Source organism: Arachis stenosperma, chromosome 2 (assembly GCF_014773155.1).
Source record: "Arachis stenosperma cultivar V10309 chromosome 2, arast.V10309.gnm1.PFL2, whole genome shotgun sequence".
NCBI classification, from domain to species: domain Eukaryota; kingdom Viridiplantae; phylum Streptophyta; class Magnoliopsida; order Fabales; family Fabaceae; genus Arachis; species Arachis stenosperma.
Window position 1 is genome coordinate 98,930,448 of NC_080378.1, and position 17,691 is coordinate 98,948,138.

General features: G+C 38.0%; 1 protein-coding gene across 3 annotated transcripts; it reads left to right on the forward strand.

The window, feature by feature from the left end:
• The first annotated feature begins 8,999 nt into the window (after nucleotides 1-8,999).
• LOC130961670 (uncharacterized) lies at nucleotides 9,000-15,327 on the forward strand. 3 transcript variants are annotated; one of them, XM_057887653.1, is made up of 5 exons: nucleotides 9,000-9,272; nucleotides 9,641-9,923; nucleotides 11,432-11,505; nucleotides 11,949-12,176; nucleotides 12,301-15,327. In XM_057887653.1, the coding sequence occupies exon 5, from the start codon at nucleotides 12,356-12,358 to the stop codon at nucleotides 15,038-15,040; it is 2,685 nt and encodes an 894-aa protein (XP_057743636.1). In that variant the 5' UTR covers nucleotides 9,000-9,272; nucleotides 9,641-9,923; nucleotides 11,432-11,505; nucleotides 11,949-12,176; nucleotides 12,301-12,355; the 3' UTR covers nucleotides 15,041-15,327. The 3 variants fall into 3 exon arrangements, with proteins under 3 accessions (XP_057743636.1, XP_057743637.1, XP_057743635.1); XM_057887654.1 differs by lacking the exon at nucleotides 9,641-9,923 and having other exon boundaries at nucleotides 11,949-11,992; nucleotides 12,082-12,176; XM_057887652.1 differs by lacking the exon at nucleotides 9,641-9,923.
• Nucleotides 15,328-17,691: the final 2,364 nt, after the last annotated feature.

Here is a 17,691-nt window from a genome sequence, read left to right on the forward strand (position 1 = left end):
GTGTGTGTGCGAACCAGAGTGTGCGATCGCTCTCAATAGTAGGCATCTCCCTGTGTGTACGGTGCACTAGTGTGTGCGTACGCACGTTTTCTGAAAATCGTAGGGGTGTGCGTGCGCACAATATTCAAAGCGCGTGCACAGCAGTGTGCATGTGCACACAAACCAGAAATCACAAATTCTGCAACATCACAGAATTCAGATTTTTGACACCAACTTCCAACTATCATATCTTTCTCTACAAAATTCATATTTCTACAAAATCTATACTATTTTAAAGCCCTTTGAATTATCTTTAATTTGATACAAAACTCAATAAATTTAAAAAACTGTAGCTCATGATATGATCCGTCGAAGTTCACCAAAAATATATTTTTTTTCCAAAATTCTCTAAACCTCAATTTTACTAAACTCTCAATCCAAAATCACGTATTCCTCATTCAAAATGGTCCTAATGTACCTAATTTATATTCATACACCTTTGTTTATTTCATAACTTAGCAACACAGGAAATCATCCATTCCATACACCAACTTCTACTTGTAAACTCACAATTTCAACAATTTACATCACAAACTCTCATTCCACGATCCTCTATCACCATCAACAAGCATCTTCATTCATTAGCAATCTACCAATCATCATTATCCCAATCCCTTATCATACATCAACATCATTATTTACCAAGATAATTACCATCATCAAAACTATCAGACATCACAATTATCATCATTCAATTTCAATCTTATCCTAAGGTCCACTAGTCTAAGTGTCCAGAAATATTACATATTACATAGAGAAAACCAAAATCATACCTTAGCCGATTTTCAATATGCACAACACCCAAATTTTGAGTCCAAACAAGCTTCCAATCACAAGCAAATCACCAAGTCACGTTCCAAGCTCCAAATAAACTCCAACAAGTGCAAGAACTTAACTAAAACCATATAAATTACCATAAATCAATACCTAGGGTTTCTAAATACACAAATTTACAAGGTAAAGAGTTTTCTTATCTTTTCCGATGTTGTTTGGGGGCACAAACCACCAATTGCCTAACCTTAGATACCACATAATCAATTGAAAACACAAAATTCATTTAAAACCAAAATCTAGAACTTCGAATTTCTTAGAGCAGACGAATGGGGATGAGATTCAAAATCTTACATAGAACTAACTGGTTCAACGAGAGCTTCGTGTAGTCACTGACGGCACACGAATCGGAACACCGTAGCTCAAGATATCGCTACCGAAAGTGGAGGATGAATAGTAACAAAAGGCGGAAAAGCTCTCACCTCTCTCCTCACTTGTGGAGCTGTGTTGTTTTTGTTTATGAGGATGTAATGGCTGAATGTGGGTTCATTTAAGTGGGTATATATGTTGAGTTTGGGCCCAACCTGGGCCTGGTCCAACACGTTAGTGTTTTTCGCCCAACTTTGGGCCAAACCTTTTAAATTAGTGTCCGATTTTTAACTTTAATTATTTTCCTAAGTTTTCTACAGTTTTTATCATTCTCGCACAGTATCGAACATATTTAAGTCGGTACTGCCGGTTAATTTACCGGTATGCATTTTTACGCAATTTTCCAAAGAAAATTTCATTTTCCAAAGAAAATTACAATTTTCAACTCAGAAAAATCTACTGAGTCCAAATATCATATTTAAATTTCTAATTAACATTCGAAATTGTTAGAACCTATTTTGAATTATTAATTTATTATTTTTACGTTATTTAATCGTTAATTATTTTCACTTCTTACACTTATAAACTAAGAACCAAATTTTTCAACCATACAGTTCACTGAATAAGACCCAAAATGACAGTGCCATTGTAATTCCAACCAAGAATGTTAGAATAGTCTTGCATTTAGTACTCTTAGCTTTCATTCCTACTCTATGCTTTGCCATCAACAACTCCATGAATTCCAACTTCTCTTCTAATCTCTTAACTTGGTCCACCAATTCATTAGAACTAACATCTTTAGCATGGGAAGATGTCACATATTCATTCAGCCAAGTAAAGAATTTACAGTGAGGAGTTCTGGTCTGCAATAATAGATGAACTTGCTAACACAAGAAAGAAAGAAAGAAAGAAAGAAAGAAAATGAAATTGGAGAATATCCCACTTCAATATGTTTTACCTTAAAATAGGCACACCTGAAGAAGAGTTTCTTTGGATTGTCTATGGTGCTTGATTTAAACAGTATGGCATATGTTCCACAGTTACATGTAGGTATTGTAAATTTTTCTTCCTACTATTTGCAGCTTTTCGGAAGCTACTGATCGAGCCAAGCATCGCACTTGAATCCTCACTTTGTGCATCGGCACCCATCTCGGTTTTGCTTCGTGAGTAGCAACCATCTTTTTCAGTCATGACTTGCATATAGTAATCCTCAAATGTAGCTCTAACAAATATTTGAACCCTAATTTGGAGAAGATTCAATCCAGCCTTGATGACGCCATTTTTGAAATTGGGAGGATTGGTCTCAATTTGGAGGAAGACAATATCCATGTGGCAAAGAAAATGACATGTCATCGCTCCACCTTCTCCCATCCAGTTGCAGGGTCCGCTGTAAGCGGTTTCGTGTGTGGTTGGGATCCGGTGGATCAATTTCATATCTTCAAGGGGCGCTTTGCCCTTCGTTCTAATTGTTAGGGACCGAATTGAGCATTTACTAAAAAAATGACATGTGGCAACCAAATTCAATTTAGAGTTATTGCGTAATTTTGTTTTATATTTATTTTGTTAATGTAAAAAACTTAGAAAAGACATAGACAAATTTTATTTTTAAAAAAGATTAAGTAATCGTTTATTATTAATTTTAATAGAGAAATAATATTAAAAAATATTTTTGAAATATTAAAAACTCAAAATATTATATGCATACTAAAATCAATCATCAAATTAATTACCGTGTATTTGTGTAATAAATGTGTCATATATCTAAAAGAAAACTTGAAAACATTGATACATCTATCTATAGAAGAAGAAAATTACTATTTGTACCCATAAAACATCGGTTCCGCATAATAAAATGATCTAAACACAAAAAAAATTACCTACAAATTCCAAATTACCCTCATCATCATCATCATCATCATCATCATCATCATCATCATCATCATCATCATCATCATCATCATCATCATCATCATCATCATCATCATCATCATCATCATCATCATCATCATCATCATCATCATCATCATCATCATCATCATCATCATCATCATCATCATCATCATCATCAGACACACACACACACACTCTCTCTCTCCTCCCCCAAGGCCACAAATTCAATCCACAAGGTGCAAGTTGATGCGTGAGCATCTTTCCTATCTTTTCCTAGTGAATTTACATTTAATTTGTTGAGTTTAATAAAGAATTAATTATCTTTTAGCACCCAAGTTAGGCGCGGATACAGTGAAGTCAAGTGGTCCCCACGTTACAAAACGCAGAGTAGTTAGTTAATTTTGATTTAAATTCAAATTTAAATTTGAAAATAGGAAAAGATATTATTTTAATTTTAGAAATTAGATTTTAAATTAATTAGGATTAGTTATAAAAAGGAGAGACTTCTCTTCCATTGGACATTCCATTAGGGGGATTCCATTAGGGAATTCTATACAAATTTACATTCCACATTCCATGAGCAACTAATCCTCCCATTGTTAAGGTTAGGAGCTCTGTCTATTTGTATGGATTGATTCATTTGCTCTTTCTATTTTAATTTATGTTTTGGATTTATATTTAAGAATTGTTTTCGTTCTTTATCTTATGAATTTGGGTAGAACGAAAGTATGACCCTCTTTCTATTTGAGTTCTTGTATAACTTGGAAAAGCTCTATACTTGAACAACAGCTTGAAAACAAATTCTCCTAAATTTTAATGATCTGAATTTAACAGGATACGTGACATATAATCTTTTTATTTCTTGGGTAATTAGAATTTTTGTGGCATATAAACTAGAAATTGATTATCACCCTCTAATTGGAATTAATTGACCAAGGAATTGGCAGTTAATGAATTTTAGAGGAGACTAGGAAGGTCTAAGGAATTAGAGTCTAGTCACATATGGTTTGGCATAAATTAAATCCTACGTAATTAAAATAGTTAGTAAGAAAAGTAAATCCGGAAAAATAGATAACTTTGAAACCTTAACTATCTTCTCCATATTTTATTCCCAACTTATTTATTTTTCCTTTTGATATTCTGAGTTCGAATTTAAACCTTTTGAATATCTCAAAACCCTTTTTTGCTTGTCTAACTAAGTCTATCAAACACTATTGTTGCTTAATCCATCAATCCTCGTGGGATCGACCTTTACTCACGTAAGGTATTACTTGGTACGACCTGGTGCACTTGCCGGTTAGTTTGTGGGTTATAAAATACCGCACCACAAGTCTACCATTTTGTCTCTGTTCTTTTTCTCATTCTCCAACAACAACAACAGCACCAACAACAATGATGAAGGGGTAACAGAAACAAAAAATGAGAGAAGAGATGAAGAATTTGAAGGGTACCATTGCAAAACTAGGTGTTAAAATTATCGGTGATGGTCCTCAGCAAAATTTTCGCCCTCTGGTTCTCCAGTGACAACAACCACCCGTGGATGAAATTCTCCTCCAACCTTCTTGTGAAGCCATGGAGTCCAGTCTTCGTTGGAGACTGCGTCCTCGCACTCTGCAACGTCGGCTTGTCATGGCTGGTGAAGGTCCCGCGACGATGCTGATGGTTGGTGAATTGAAGTTGCTATGGATGATGGAGGTCGTGCAACAGTGCTTCAAGGAGTCTAGCAAGTTCAAGATTTTTGGACACAGAGATAGGGTTTGCTTCTCGGCGAAACAGATCGAGAGTGACAAAGGGAGAGAGATCGAAGGCCTTAGGAGGTGGAAGAGAAGGTGTAAGAAAAATAAAAAAAGGGAGAGAGAGAGAGAGAGAGATGGGGGGAGGATGATGGTAAAAGTGGTGATGATAAAAGTAATTTGAGATTTTTAGGTGATTTTTTAATATTTATGTAATTTTATTATGCGAAACCTGTATTTTATGGGTATAAATCTTCTTCTATGGATAGATGTGTCAGCGTATTTTGTTAGAAATTCTAGGATTTCTCAAACCCAAGACTATCCATGTCAAATCATTATTGAGAAAGAAATATTTGGATGTAGAAGCGTACTAGAATTCATAAGCATGATTAAAAGAGTTTGGTTCTTTGATCTTACTCAACTATAGCCTTCTGTATCCCTGATAGTGCTAAATTGTAACTCTTCTAATGGGAAAAGAGCTATAGAGGCACCTTTGATGTATTGAGGGCCGAAATTCCGAATCAGTATTTATATTTGAGTGTGGCACCTATTAAAATCTAAAGCTCAAATAAAATAGTATCTCTGATTTTATTTTCATTTAATTCCAAATCAAAAGTAACTATGACTTATTCAATTCAGCATTTATGGCAATAAATGAGATCACTATTATACAAGTCATTTAATGTGAAATAACTTAATTTGTAATTATAATATATATATATATATATATATATAAGGATTTTTTATTTAAATAAATTAAATAAATGTATTAATTACTGGAATAAATAATTTTTATATACGTGTTAAATCAATGCGTTTAGAGTGTAAACGAGATACAGTAAGACAAATTTTCAGCAGCTATAAAAGGATGTGCAATCCTTGGCATTCTCCACATATATTTCATATAATTTTCTCTCTCATTTTTCTCATGAAAAGAAGGCAAAAAATGGCCAGTAAAAGCATATACATGTTGTGTGTGTTTATCCCAATTGTCGTATGAGAAATGGCAATAATGTGGTGATATTTGAGTGTGAAAATCTGATACTCTTGCGCACTCAGTGTATAAGTTCGTTGTCCGAGTTGAAAAGTTTGATATTGAGGAACTTTGGTGGCACATGAACGAGGGAGGTCGAAAGGGTGAGGTATATGTTGCTAGCACCGTTGGGTAATAGAATTTTCCGGTTTCGACTATTTCGGCTTATGGGGGACGAGCGTGTGTGACTCATGTTTGACATCCATGAAAGAATCATGGCGAAACAAGTGATGGAGCTGTCTGCCGAGGTTGGAGATGTTGGTGGTGGTGGTTCTGTACACTCGACCTATGTACAGAATGACCGACCTCTCGCACCACCACCCATTCATGTCACCATTCCAGTGGAAGACATGGAGGTGGATGAGGAAGACTCTGACGAAGAGTACGTTGTTGATAGTGCCGATAGTGATTTCTCTGAAGGGGACAATGAGGAGGAGTTTGTACCGGAGACACCCGCTGAGACAGCGGTGTGCCATGTTTTACCTCCCCCAAGAATCGGCTGCTCTCCATTGAACTAGCGTTTCACCCGATCAACCTGGTGAAATTGGACGGTGTTGAAGCAGACAAGGGGGATGACTGACATCCATGTCCCCTACTCTTCCTCCCCGAAGAACCAAGGGGGGCACAGAGCCTGCAGAGCAAGGTCGTCGTACGCCGTCCAGATAAACTGAACCAACAGTTATAGTAGAGAATGTATAAATATTTGATATCCCAAAAGGTTAATAATGTTCAAAACCTAATAATTCAGTAAGTGCGTACTAACTTATGATTTACATGAAAAACGAAATTTAAGTAAACCACTAAATTAAAAAAGACGTGGTGTCAACTGTGGTACTAACCTCGTCGAATCGTAATCGGTCTATTGCCACTCTCTAGTGCAGAACCCTCCTCTCATGCTGGTCTCTGCTTTGTTGCTGCAATCTTATCAACCTGACACAAATTAACAGAATAACAACAGTTTATTATGTAGAAAAACAGGAAAATGTTACAAATTGATAACACAGTAAATTCATAAACAGTTGTTATCTCGCAGTCATAGGATACATGAAAATCCCTCGCTCTGGTGGATACCACTGGGGAAATCTCTGGTATATCTAGGAGATCAAGAGTGGAGTACAGCCACGATGTCCGTGACGCCTCGGTGTGCTACCGAGCACAGTGACTGGTACGTTCAGGCCAGCACAACCGAGCCCCAAGACAATGCCCGGCACCACCCAAAGTCTTGAGGCAGCGGCAGCCAACGTAGATGGAGCAAGTTGTTCGACTTGTCCGTCATCGATAGCCTCTGATCAATAACATGATGTAACATCTAGCATACTGTCGGAGAATCTCTAGTTGTCTGTCGGAGACATCTGGTGGACATTGTCCCGCAGCCATATAAGCTTCGACGAGAACGACTCCTTCCTCTGCACTGCCTGCTGTGGAACCACCAGAGGCCTGTCACCGAGTATCCGCTCCACCATCTCCCACGTCTCCGTGCAGTACCACCTGTAGAAGTCACGGAAGCACCTCCAACCGGGTCCCCGTGTGTGCATAACCCGAGGTGGTATGTCACGTCCTGCAGGGTGATGGTGGCCTCACCCCACAGGAGATGGAACGTGTAGGTCTCCGGATGCCATCGCTCCACGAATGCCGTAATAAGGGAATTGTCGAATGTGAAATCCCTGAGAGGCACCATGTCGCCGAATTCAGCCTCCCTCAAATATCGGAAGATGGCGTTGGGTGGAGGAAGGGTATGATTCACCCATCGAGAAAGGAGAAGGCGAGGCCTCTAACTAAAATATATATATACACAATTATTAAAAAATAAATAACTGGATAGGTCCATCCACGTAACAAATTGTCTTCATTATTCTATACATAACCATAACAGAATCTTACATGTATGTACTAGCTGGATTTATGCCGACACGACATTATCTGTGACTATGTACTTTCTTAACTAATACACATTTTCTCATTCCGTTACATGGATTACAAACATTCAATAAAGTTATTAATAATGTAACCAACAAAGTCTGACTTAACTTAATATTCTAATTATCAGCCTTCGCTAGTTACTAACTAAATTAATAATTATGTAGTAACAACCTAATACAAGAAAAATAAACTAGAGTTCCAAATTTCAATCAATGACCTATTCCTAGTGATACAAACCGTATTCTAGTTCTTGGCAAGTGTCCTAACCATGGCTATATATATACATATATATTTATACGGGATTACATAAATGTTAAGATAACAAAACTAACCTCAAAGTCCTATGCCGCCGGCGTAATGCCAAGTCTCATTCAGTTGGTTGATGTCCCGATCACTACCTCCTACTACTACTTCTTCTTCTTCTCCTTTTTCTTCATCTTTTTTTTATTATCGTAATCGTCACCATTACCATACCACCACATCCATCTCCCCCTCCTCCTCCTCTTCCTCCTCCTCCTCCTCCTGTTTCTTTTTTATTTGAATTTCTTTGATCTCCTCCTTCTTTTTTTTTCTTTTTCCTCCATCATCATTATTGTCATCACCAACATTTTGCTAACATCTTTATTGATTTTGATTCTCTGTGGTGATCGAATGAACCGAAAATATTATTAAAGCGAAACCATTGTATAATACCAAATGAACTGAAAATGGTCTATTATATAAATTTGAATTAAAAAATACGTGCGTCTCGAATGAACCAAAAATATTATCAAAACGAAATTATTATATAATACCAAATGAACCGAACATTGTCCATTATATAAATTCGAATTCGATGATGATGATGATGATGATGATGATGATGATAGAGGAGAAGGATAAAAATGAAGGAAGAGACGAAATTCTAATCGGAGGAGAAAGAAAAAGAGGAAGAGATATTGTTGGTGTGACTGTAATGAAATTAAAAAATAATAAAAAAAGAGAAGAAGAAGAAGATATAGTATTTGGAGTAGAGAAGAAGTAGAGTGAATTTAAAACAAGAAGAAGAAGAAGTGTAAAAAAAGAAAAAAAACGAAAAAATAAAAAGCATAACTAAAATTACTTGAATAAATTTGGATGTAAAATTGGTTGGAGACGTAGAAATTACTTTTAAGAAATCAATAATTTTTTAACATTTTCAAATTTCGTGGTAGAGATGGTCCTCTTTGTCAAATTTTATATATTAAGATGTCTCTCACCTCTGTACCTCGCTCACCGCTATTGCACGGTCACCGTCTCATCTCCGCGCCTCTCGCCGGCTTCTCTGCCTTGTATGTGCGCCCTTAGTCTCTGCTCGCCTCTGCTTCCGCGTCCCTGCGTACCTCTGCTCGCCTCCGTCTGTGTCGTCTCAGCTGTCTTGGCCCCGCCGTAGCTTGTCTTCTCTGCCTCGTCTGCCTCTGCAGTGTGCTTCGCTGTGGCTCGCTTCTCTGCCTCCGCCTTCTCTGCCGTGACTTTGCTTCTGCTTCTGCAGTGTACAGGTGAGTTTTTATTTTTATTTTTAGTTATTCTATATTAATTTTTAGTAGTTGATTGTTGCTGTTTTAATGTAGGTTTAGAATAGATAAATTGATGCTAATTGGATTTGTATAGAATGGAACTTGAATGCAAATTGAGTTAAGCGAGCATTGATTTATACCATGGGATTGGTTCAAGTTGGTTCTGGTTGGCTCTCTTTTGATGTTAGCGTTGTGACTACGGAATCATTGAACTATTGGTTTTGTTGCACTTAGTTAGCTAGATTCAGGATGGGACTTCTGTTCTTCCTCCTTCCTCTTTATTTCTTCTCAATCACTGGGTTTTTGTGTTCCCTCTTTATTTCTCTGGTCCTCACTTGGTGTTTGTCTAGCCTTGCTGCCGCTGGAGCCTTGCGCTAGCCTTGAGCCTTTTCCCTGTTGCTGCTCACAGAGTGTGGTCCTCTTGCTACTGCCGCCACAGCTTACTCTCGCCGTTGACATTGCCACCAATTCTGCACGCCGTTTCGCCGTGTTCTATGCCGTCCTGCCTTGCTCATCTTCTGCCTTGCCTTCAATCCTTTCCTGTCGCCGTACCTCTACTCCCCACGAGGAGGATGAAGTCAGCCCTCCTGACCGCTGCTGACAAGCTCAACTGTCTCTTCTGCACTGCCTTAGGTCTCACTCCCTCCCTCCCCTCCTCCCCCCCCCCTCCTCGCCCCCTCTCTCTCTCTCTCTCTCCAATTTCATGTTCCTATTTAACTTCCTTTCTTTGCAAACTTTTTATTCTCTGTATATACCTTGAGCTGTCTCTGCTGCTATTGTGATATTGTTGTCTACTTGATTGTGATAATATATATAAAGGTATTGCGACTTATGTGGTGTTTAGTTTCTAGATGGCAGATTGTCTTGACGTATGTGCGTCTCTGATATGTGTTTTTCCTGGTCTTTCTCTGGTTTTTCTTAACCTGCTAAGTGTTCTTCTTGGTTTGCATGATTTTCATGGAGAACTTGAGTGCTTTGCAAGCCTTTGTTTGTTCTTTAACCTTGAGAAAGCTAAGACTAGATACATACTAACAAGATCAATCCAAAGAAGGTTACCTGTAATAAGTCACTAAATCCTAATAAACGTTATGGTAATTGATTTATATGTCTATCTACTCTTCACAACAATGGCATAATAAGCTTCTATCTATAGATTTTAATTTTTTTTAATAGTACTTTGAAGCATTTTCACTCAACTTACTGCTAATCTTGTAGGACTAGGAGTTGTTGCAGCTTCTTGAAACTACAAATCTTAAGCAGACATGTGTTGCTTCTCTGAAAATTCACAATTCAGATTAAGATTTATGTGAAGAAGACAAGAATTCAAGAAAAATATTTTGAAGAACTTTTATATTCCAATTCTGATTTAGTATTCATTATTTGTTCTAGCTGTATAATTGAGTTGATTTGTTTCACGAGTTCTTTATTTTGTTGTTTTGGCATCAGAGTTAAAAACATACTTTCCCTTCATATCTCTGGGGAGTTTCTCTGAAATTGTTTTAAGTCTTAAGCTCTTGTGTTCTTGTTCTTAAGTCAAAGGTGAACATCTTTCATTCTTTCTTTATGATGTCAAAGCAAAAAGAAACTATGCTAATTGTGAGAAAACTTGTTGCTGATGAATGAAATTTTTTCACCCCTTTTCTGGTTTACAATTTTTCTTTTTCATATTTCTTTTCTGCTTTAAAACTAAATTGATCACTCATCAGTTTAGTTAAATGAGTCAAAAGTTCTCAGTTTGAACTTTGAATCATTGGGTAAAAGTTTAGAACATGGTGTGGTTAAGAGTCATTGAGTTCAAGCAAAATACTAATGGTTATGTTTTTATCTTCTTTGCTATGTATTTGGCGTAATTGATCATTGTATATCCCTTGAAGGGATTCAACCTTTAATAGCATGTGGGAGGCATTTCTGAACTATTCAATCATTTCACTTCTTTTTTTTTAAATTTTTTTATTATATTAGAATAATAAAGGGAGAAAAAGAAAAAAGAATAGGTCTTTGCTTTTAAGTAGCAGTAGGTGAACCAAAATCTATTGTACAGTTGGATTTATCTTAACCATGTGGTGGAAGGTGGAAACTAAAGATAAAATAAAAAATTATTTAAGATGGTAGCTGATTGTTTTATTTACACTTGTTTGTAGGTAGGAAGAAGGGTGATATTATGCGATAAAAAGCTTCAGGAGCTGCTTGGATGTGAAAGCATCTCTGCTATAAGGTACATGATTCTACCTATCTTGTATCTAATTTTGTTGCCAGGATTAATTAAAGGGCAAAGGGATAGCCCGGTGTACAAGCATCCCACGTTAACGCAGGGTTCGGGGAAGGGCTGCACCCAAAGAGTGTAATGTACGCAGTCTAACGTGATAATTACATCAATGACTGTTTCCATGGCTTGAATACGTGACCTTGTGATCACACCGAGATTTTATTGTTTGGGGGATTTTAGATTATGGAGGATATATACGAGAGGTGGATCAAGAGAAAGTACAAATAATGCAAGTCATGTAATTTATCATATAAAATATTGCTTATGCTTTGTTGCTTTGTCTCTCTCAACACTGTGTTATGTAGCTTTTGCTTTGTTGCTTCATTTTCCTTTTTACCCCTTTGCTACTGAAATATAAAATATTACTCACTCATCTTGCTTTGGTGTTGCAGCTGCCACTCTGCAAGTTCCTGACCACCAACCAGTGACGGCAAAGGTCCCCTCTCCTTCTCAGCCTCTCCGGTTCACATTCCATGCTTCTGACAAGGTAAGATATTACTCACTCATCTTGCTTTGGTGTTGCAGCTGCCACTCCACCAGTTCCTGACCACCAACCAGTGACGGCAAAGGTCCCCTCTCTTTCTCAGTCTCTCCGGTACATACTCCATGCTTCTGACAAGGTAAGATATCTTCTTACCTCCTGTACTTTTTCACCCATAACACCATTTCTATTCTGGATTTTGCTGTCATGTATTATTCCTATGCTTTGTGGCAGAAATGATCAAGTTTCTTCTTAATTGGCAGCATTCAGTGCAGACGATGAATAATTTGAAAATTGATTCATGAATAATAATCAACAATGGAGTTATCACAGGAATGGAGGTCCTTCTTCCCAATCGGAACACCTGGTGGCGCCACCGTCGCCCCTCTTCTCCTTTCTGAACCAACCACCACCACTTTAGGCCCCCTCAAATTCAACCCTGACACTAACTCCCTCAATCCTCTCTTCTCCTTTTCTGTCTTCCCCTCTCTCCTTCACCTTCCTCCCATTCTCTCACCCTCCCGTTTTCTCTCTTCCCATTCCCTCCTCCCTTCAACTGCTTCTTCTCTCTCCTCCTTCGCCCAAAACAATGCCATTTCCCCGTCCTCCTATTTCCTTACTAACCGCCTCCACCTCCTCACTTATCCAGATCGCAAAACTGCCATTGTTTTCTTCCCCACTGGGCCGAACGATGACAAAATCGGGTTTTTCATGCTCTCCGTCACAGACTCCAAGTTGCAAGTCCACCTTGACGGAAACGATGATATTTTCCGTGCGGAGATGGGATCCTCCTCTGCTCACCATATACTGAAAATTTTGGTGAACCCTATTCTTGAACCTCCTCCCTATTTGGGTAATGATTCCTCTTCTCCTGTTATTGGGTATTTGTCGGCTTGTACTCTCTATTCTGTGCACTGGTTCATTGTGAAGCATAGTTCTATTTTCGATAGGCCTGTTATGTTATATGTGGGCGGTAAAGTTTTCGAGAGTTCTTCCGTTGTTCATGCTTGTTGGAGCCCTCATATATTGGAAGAGAGTGTGGTGTTGTTAGAAAGTGGTCAATTGTTCTTGTTTGATTTGGAGTCTCATTATCATGGTTCGAGTACTTCTTTTAAGGGGACTAGGTTGAAAGTTCTGTGGAATGATTCGGGTTATTGTAGTGATTGTGTGTGGGTGAGCTGTGAATTTAGTTGGCATCCTCGGATTTTGGTGGTTGCTCGCTCTGATGCTGTTTTCTTAGTTGACTTGAGATCCAAGGAATGTAACGTGAGTTGCCTAATGAAGATTGATATGTTGCGTATGTATGCTCCAAGCGAAATCGAGCAGTTTCTTGTCTTGTCAAAGGCAGGTCCTAACCATTTCTTCTGCGCAGTGGCTTCTAGCAGTCTTTTACTTCTCATTGATGTGAGGAAGCCTATGATGCCAGTGTTACAATGGATGCATAATATTGATGAGCCTTGTTATGTAACTGTGCTAAGCTTGTCTACCTTGAGGTCCAACTCAAGGGAAGATGGTTTCAAGTTGGCTTCTGAGTCTGGATATTGCATTATACTGGGATCATTTTGGAATTGTGAGTTTAATCTCTTCTGTTATGGACCTGAATTGCCATTCCGAAAAGGATATATTGCTTCGAAGCTTTCAAATATTAACAAAGCATTCTGTGCCTGGGAGCTTCCGTCTGATATTGATTTATCTGGCTGCAAGTGTCATTGTGGAGATTGTCTCTTAAGGGAAGAGCTGTCAAAGGACGCTCTTCCTGAATGGATTGATTGGCAGCTGAAGAAAGAGATTGTCTTGGGTTTTGGAATTTTAAGCAGTGACCTGGCTGCCCTACTTTGTGAACCAGATGAAAATGGTGGATTTACACTGATAAGGCTGTTGTCATCTGGAAAGTTTGAATTGCAAAGATATCATGCTTGTCGGGCTCCAACTAGGAACTTAGATCATTGCCACAAAGAAGAATTATGGCTGGGCAAACACTTGCATCCCTTCAGTGAGGAGGAATACAAATTTCCAAAAAGATTTCATCACCTAAAATTGGCTTACCTTCAGGCATATGTTAGTGATAGTCTTTCTAAATTGCTACACAGGAAACTAGAAAAGAGTCACATGCAAACTCGACAGAAGGAATCTTCTGCGAGTAAAGTGCATGAGTTTTTGTGTGAGAAATTAAATGCTTGTGGGTTTGGTCGGTTAAGATCATCTGCTGCAACTGCTGCTACTGCTGCTGTCTTTAAAGATATAAAACCACCAACAAGCCTTCATGAAGTTGCTTTAAGGAGACTTTGGGCTGACTTGCCTATGGAGGTGTTGCAATTGGCATTTTTAAATTATTCTCAGTGTCCGCAAGTTGTAAACAAGCATAAGATAGCTTTAGATTTCTTAGCTTTACCTGACCTTCCTCAGTTGCCTCCATTCTTCTTACGGAAATCTTCACACCACGACAATGATGACATTGTGGGTCCAGTTAGGCCATTTCCATTTCTACTTGTGCTAAATGAATTTTACAACGGGTGCTCAACTTTGGAAGATGACGAGTTTTCTATAGAAGCAGAGCTTGGCCTCAAGTACAATGAAGTAATGAAGGTGGCTAGTAACATAACTGTTTCAACTGATTGCTCTACGGAGATATCTCTTTCTGATGATCAAGAGGAAGCTTGGGATGGTTCCTTGAAACGAAAATCTTTTTTTTCATATCGGCCAATGGCATTCAATTGCTCTGCCAAAGATTTTGTTACAGGGAACTCTGTTTATAGTGATGAAATTTATGATACATTTATATTCCATGTCCGGAAGTCCAGGGAGCAGACAAAGCCTCTTGGACAAGAGGTATTTGATGATCATTGCCCTGTTGAGTTGAGTCTTCATGCTCCATTAGAAATCTCTGAACCTCAAGGTTTAAAAGCATATAATCTACTGAAGAAACATATGTCAAAATGGGAACAACATTTTGATTTGTATAAGGAGTTTTGTATCCAATCTAGATTTGAAAGTGGTAGTTAACAGGTGTTCCTTCATTTTTTGTCCTTGTCCCCATAGATAAACGTAAATGAGTTTTATCCTCTGAAAAATATGCTCTTGGCTGATTCTTCGGGAAAATATCAAATATGCGATGCATTGTATATACCTTTTTCCCTTTTTGGGTGTTGAAGCAAGTTTGAGGTCAGCTTCCATAATTTTCTTGGTACAATCAGGCGGATCTTTTTAGTACTTTAACACATCTTAGTGATTCTTAATCTGCCATACCATAACTTAGCTATGGGCTATCTTTTAGCTCCTCATATTTTACTAACAGATACTAGAATTCAATAACATTTGACTTTTGTAAAGTGCATTTTCAAAATCGAGGACGGTGAGGCAGGGGTCTGCTGGAGAGTTTGGTTGGAGCTTGGTTTGTGTTAGAGGAAATGAAATCCGAAAATGTTAAATTGTCAGGCTATAACATAAACCAACTTAGTTTATGGTTGACAATTGTCAACTAAAATGACTCATTCATATATCTAGATTTACAGGTACTAGATAGAGCTTTATTTAAACCGGGAAAACAGACAAATTTGCAAGGCGATGGTTTTGAACTATATACATTATATATAACTAGAATGAGACCTGCGCGATGCGCGGGATGGTAAATTAATAGTAGTATATAATAAATATTCAAAATTGTTATGTTTTGTTGAAATAAATTAAATATGTGTAAATTGAAGTTAAATTTAAAAGGTGTTTTATTTTAAATAATTTGTAGTACAAAAGATTTGGATGTTGGAATTGTATAAAGTAACATTTTTATTTGGTGGTTTGATTTTTGCATTTGTTTTAATTGAGGGACTTAGTCATCTTATGTAGCGCTCGTCCTCCTTTCTTTTGTTGGTTGTTAGAGTTGGTGCTTTCTTCTTTTTGTCGTAGCTAGGTTCTTGTGAAGACATGTTCTTTATGAATTGTTGATGAGTTTGATGCACTTTCTATTGTGTTATTTGGTTCCATCTTTGTATGTATGTTCTTCTTCCGAAGATGTGTCTTGAATTTATATGGTTTTCTTTCTCCTTAATCTCTTGATGGGGTGGTGTTTCAATGTCATTATTTTTCTGAAATGTCATTAAATTAAAGCAGTTGTGCCCAATAAGTTTTTTGCGTCGCCATCAAATAGTACAAAAGTTGTTGTAACACTTTGATCTAAAATCTTTAATTGAATTCTGAGCCTAAAATAAGTATTGGGTTAACAACTAATAATTTGATAGATGAGATTATGAAAAGTATATTGAGTTACCTTATTGTTGGATATTGTGGTGTTTGGTTACATGTGCCACAAATGTAGTTGTTTCTTTTTTTATATATGCTTTCTTCTGACACTTTTTACATTTAACACAGTTCCATCCTAATTTGTCATAAATTTCGTTTATAGTTGCTAAAATTGTGAAGATCTTTTCCTATTCCAATATTCAATTTATGTTATCATTAGGTATATGGTATTTGAGTAAGTATGAATGTATGATGCATGTTGTGTTTTTTTCTGTCATACCTGATCATCAGATTTTCATTGCATGGCCATTAAATCTAATCGTTCTGCTATGAGAGAATGATGCTCTATTGAGTAAGTTTGAGATGTGCAGTTCGGAAATAAATTTTTGAGTAAAGGACAAATCCGTCCCTGACCTTTTTTACAGCGGACATTTTCGTCCTCGAGGCTTGGGAAATACGTTATCGTCCCTGACCCCCCAGAAAACAGGACATTTTTACCCCTTCGTTAGAGTGTCTCCGTTTAGCCCTGACGGAAAACGATGACGTGGCCTCGTGGTGCTGACCTGGCCTTAACGGGGTGCCACGTTTGCTGGGCTTTCCAAAAGAGGACAAATATGTCCCCAGAGCCCAAAACGCTGCCGTTTTCACCCAACCTTTCGAAACTAAGCATTAGTCACACACACAATACACATAACGCGAAAACGATTAGAATCCCTCCCCCTGTTTCTTCCTCCAAAAATTGCACTACGTGGAAGAGCAGTCGTCGTGCGGTGAGGAAGCTGTCGGAGGCAAGAAAGAAGGTTACTGCATCACTTTAGCACTGCCGTCTTCCAATCAAGGTAAGATCGCCTTCCTTACTCCTGAAGTTTCTGTGGTTTGTAGTAATGGTGAAGTGATCATGCGTGCATGTTGATAATGTCTATAACAGTGGTGTAGTAAGGGCTAAAATTGGTTTTTAGAGCATGGTGGCAAGTAGTCGTAGGAGGTATTGTGTTAGGGCAATGGAGGTTCTGTAATAAATTTTGAATGTAATGTAGTACTGAGACATTGTTGTTTCTTGGTAAATTTCAGATGGTGGATGTATTTGTGGTGCCAGTTTTTCACCACGGAGGTAGCTTCGTGAGAGGTGGTGATGGTGTTCTTGTTTATGAGAATGGTAAAGAAGAGAGGTTCCCGGAGATGGACCTAGATTTTGTGAACTTCGGGGATCTTGTAACGCTATTCAAGGGTTTGGGATACCAGTTGTACAAGGCAGTTTACTGGTATGATCGAACAAGTGGGTTGCTTGAGTCTGGGCTGAACGAGTTAACCGGGGACGCAGGGATCAATGCAATGCTGGAGAATTTAGTGAAGGACCAACAGTCTCTTGAGTTCCACATTTACTTTGACCACCCCGTTGATGTTCCGGAGGTAGTAGA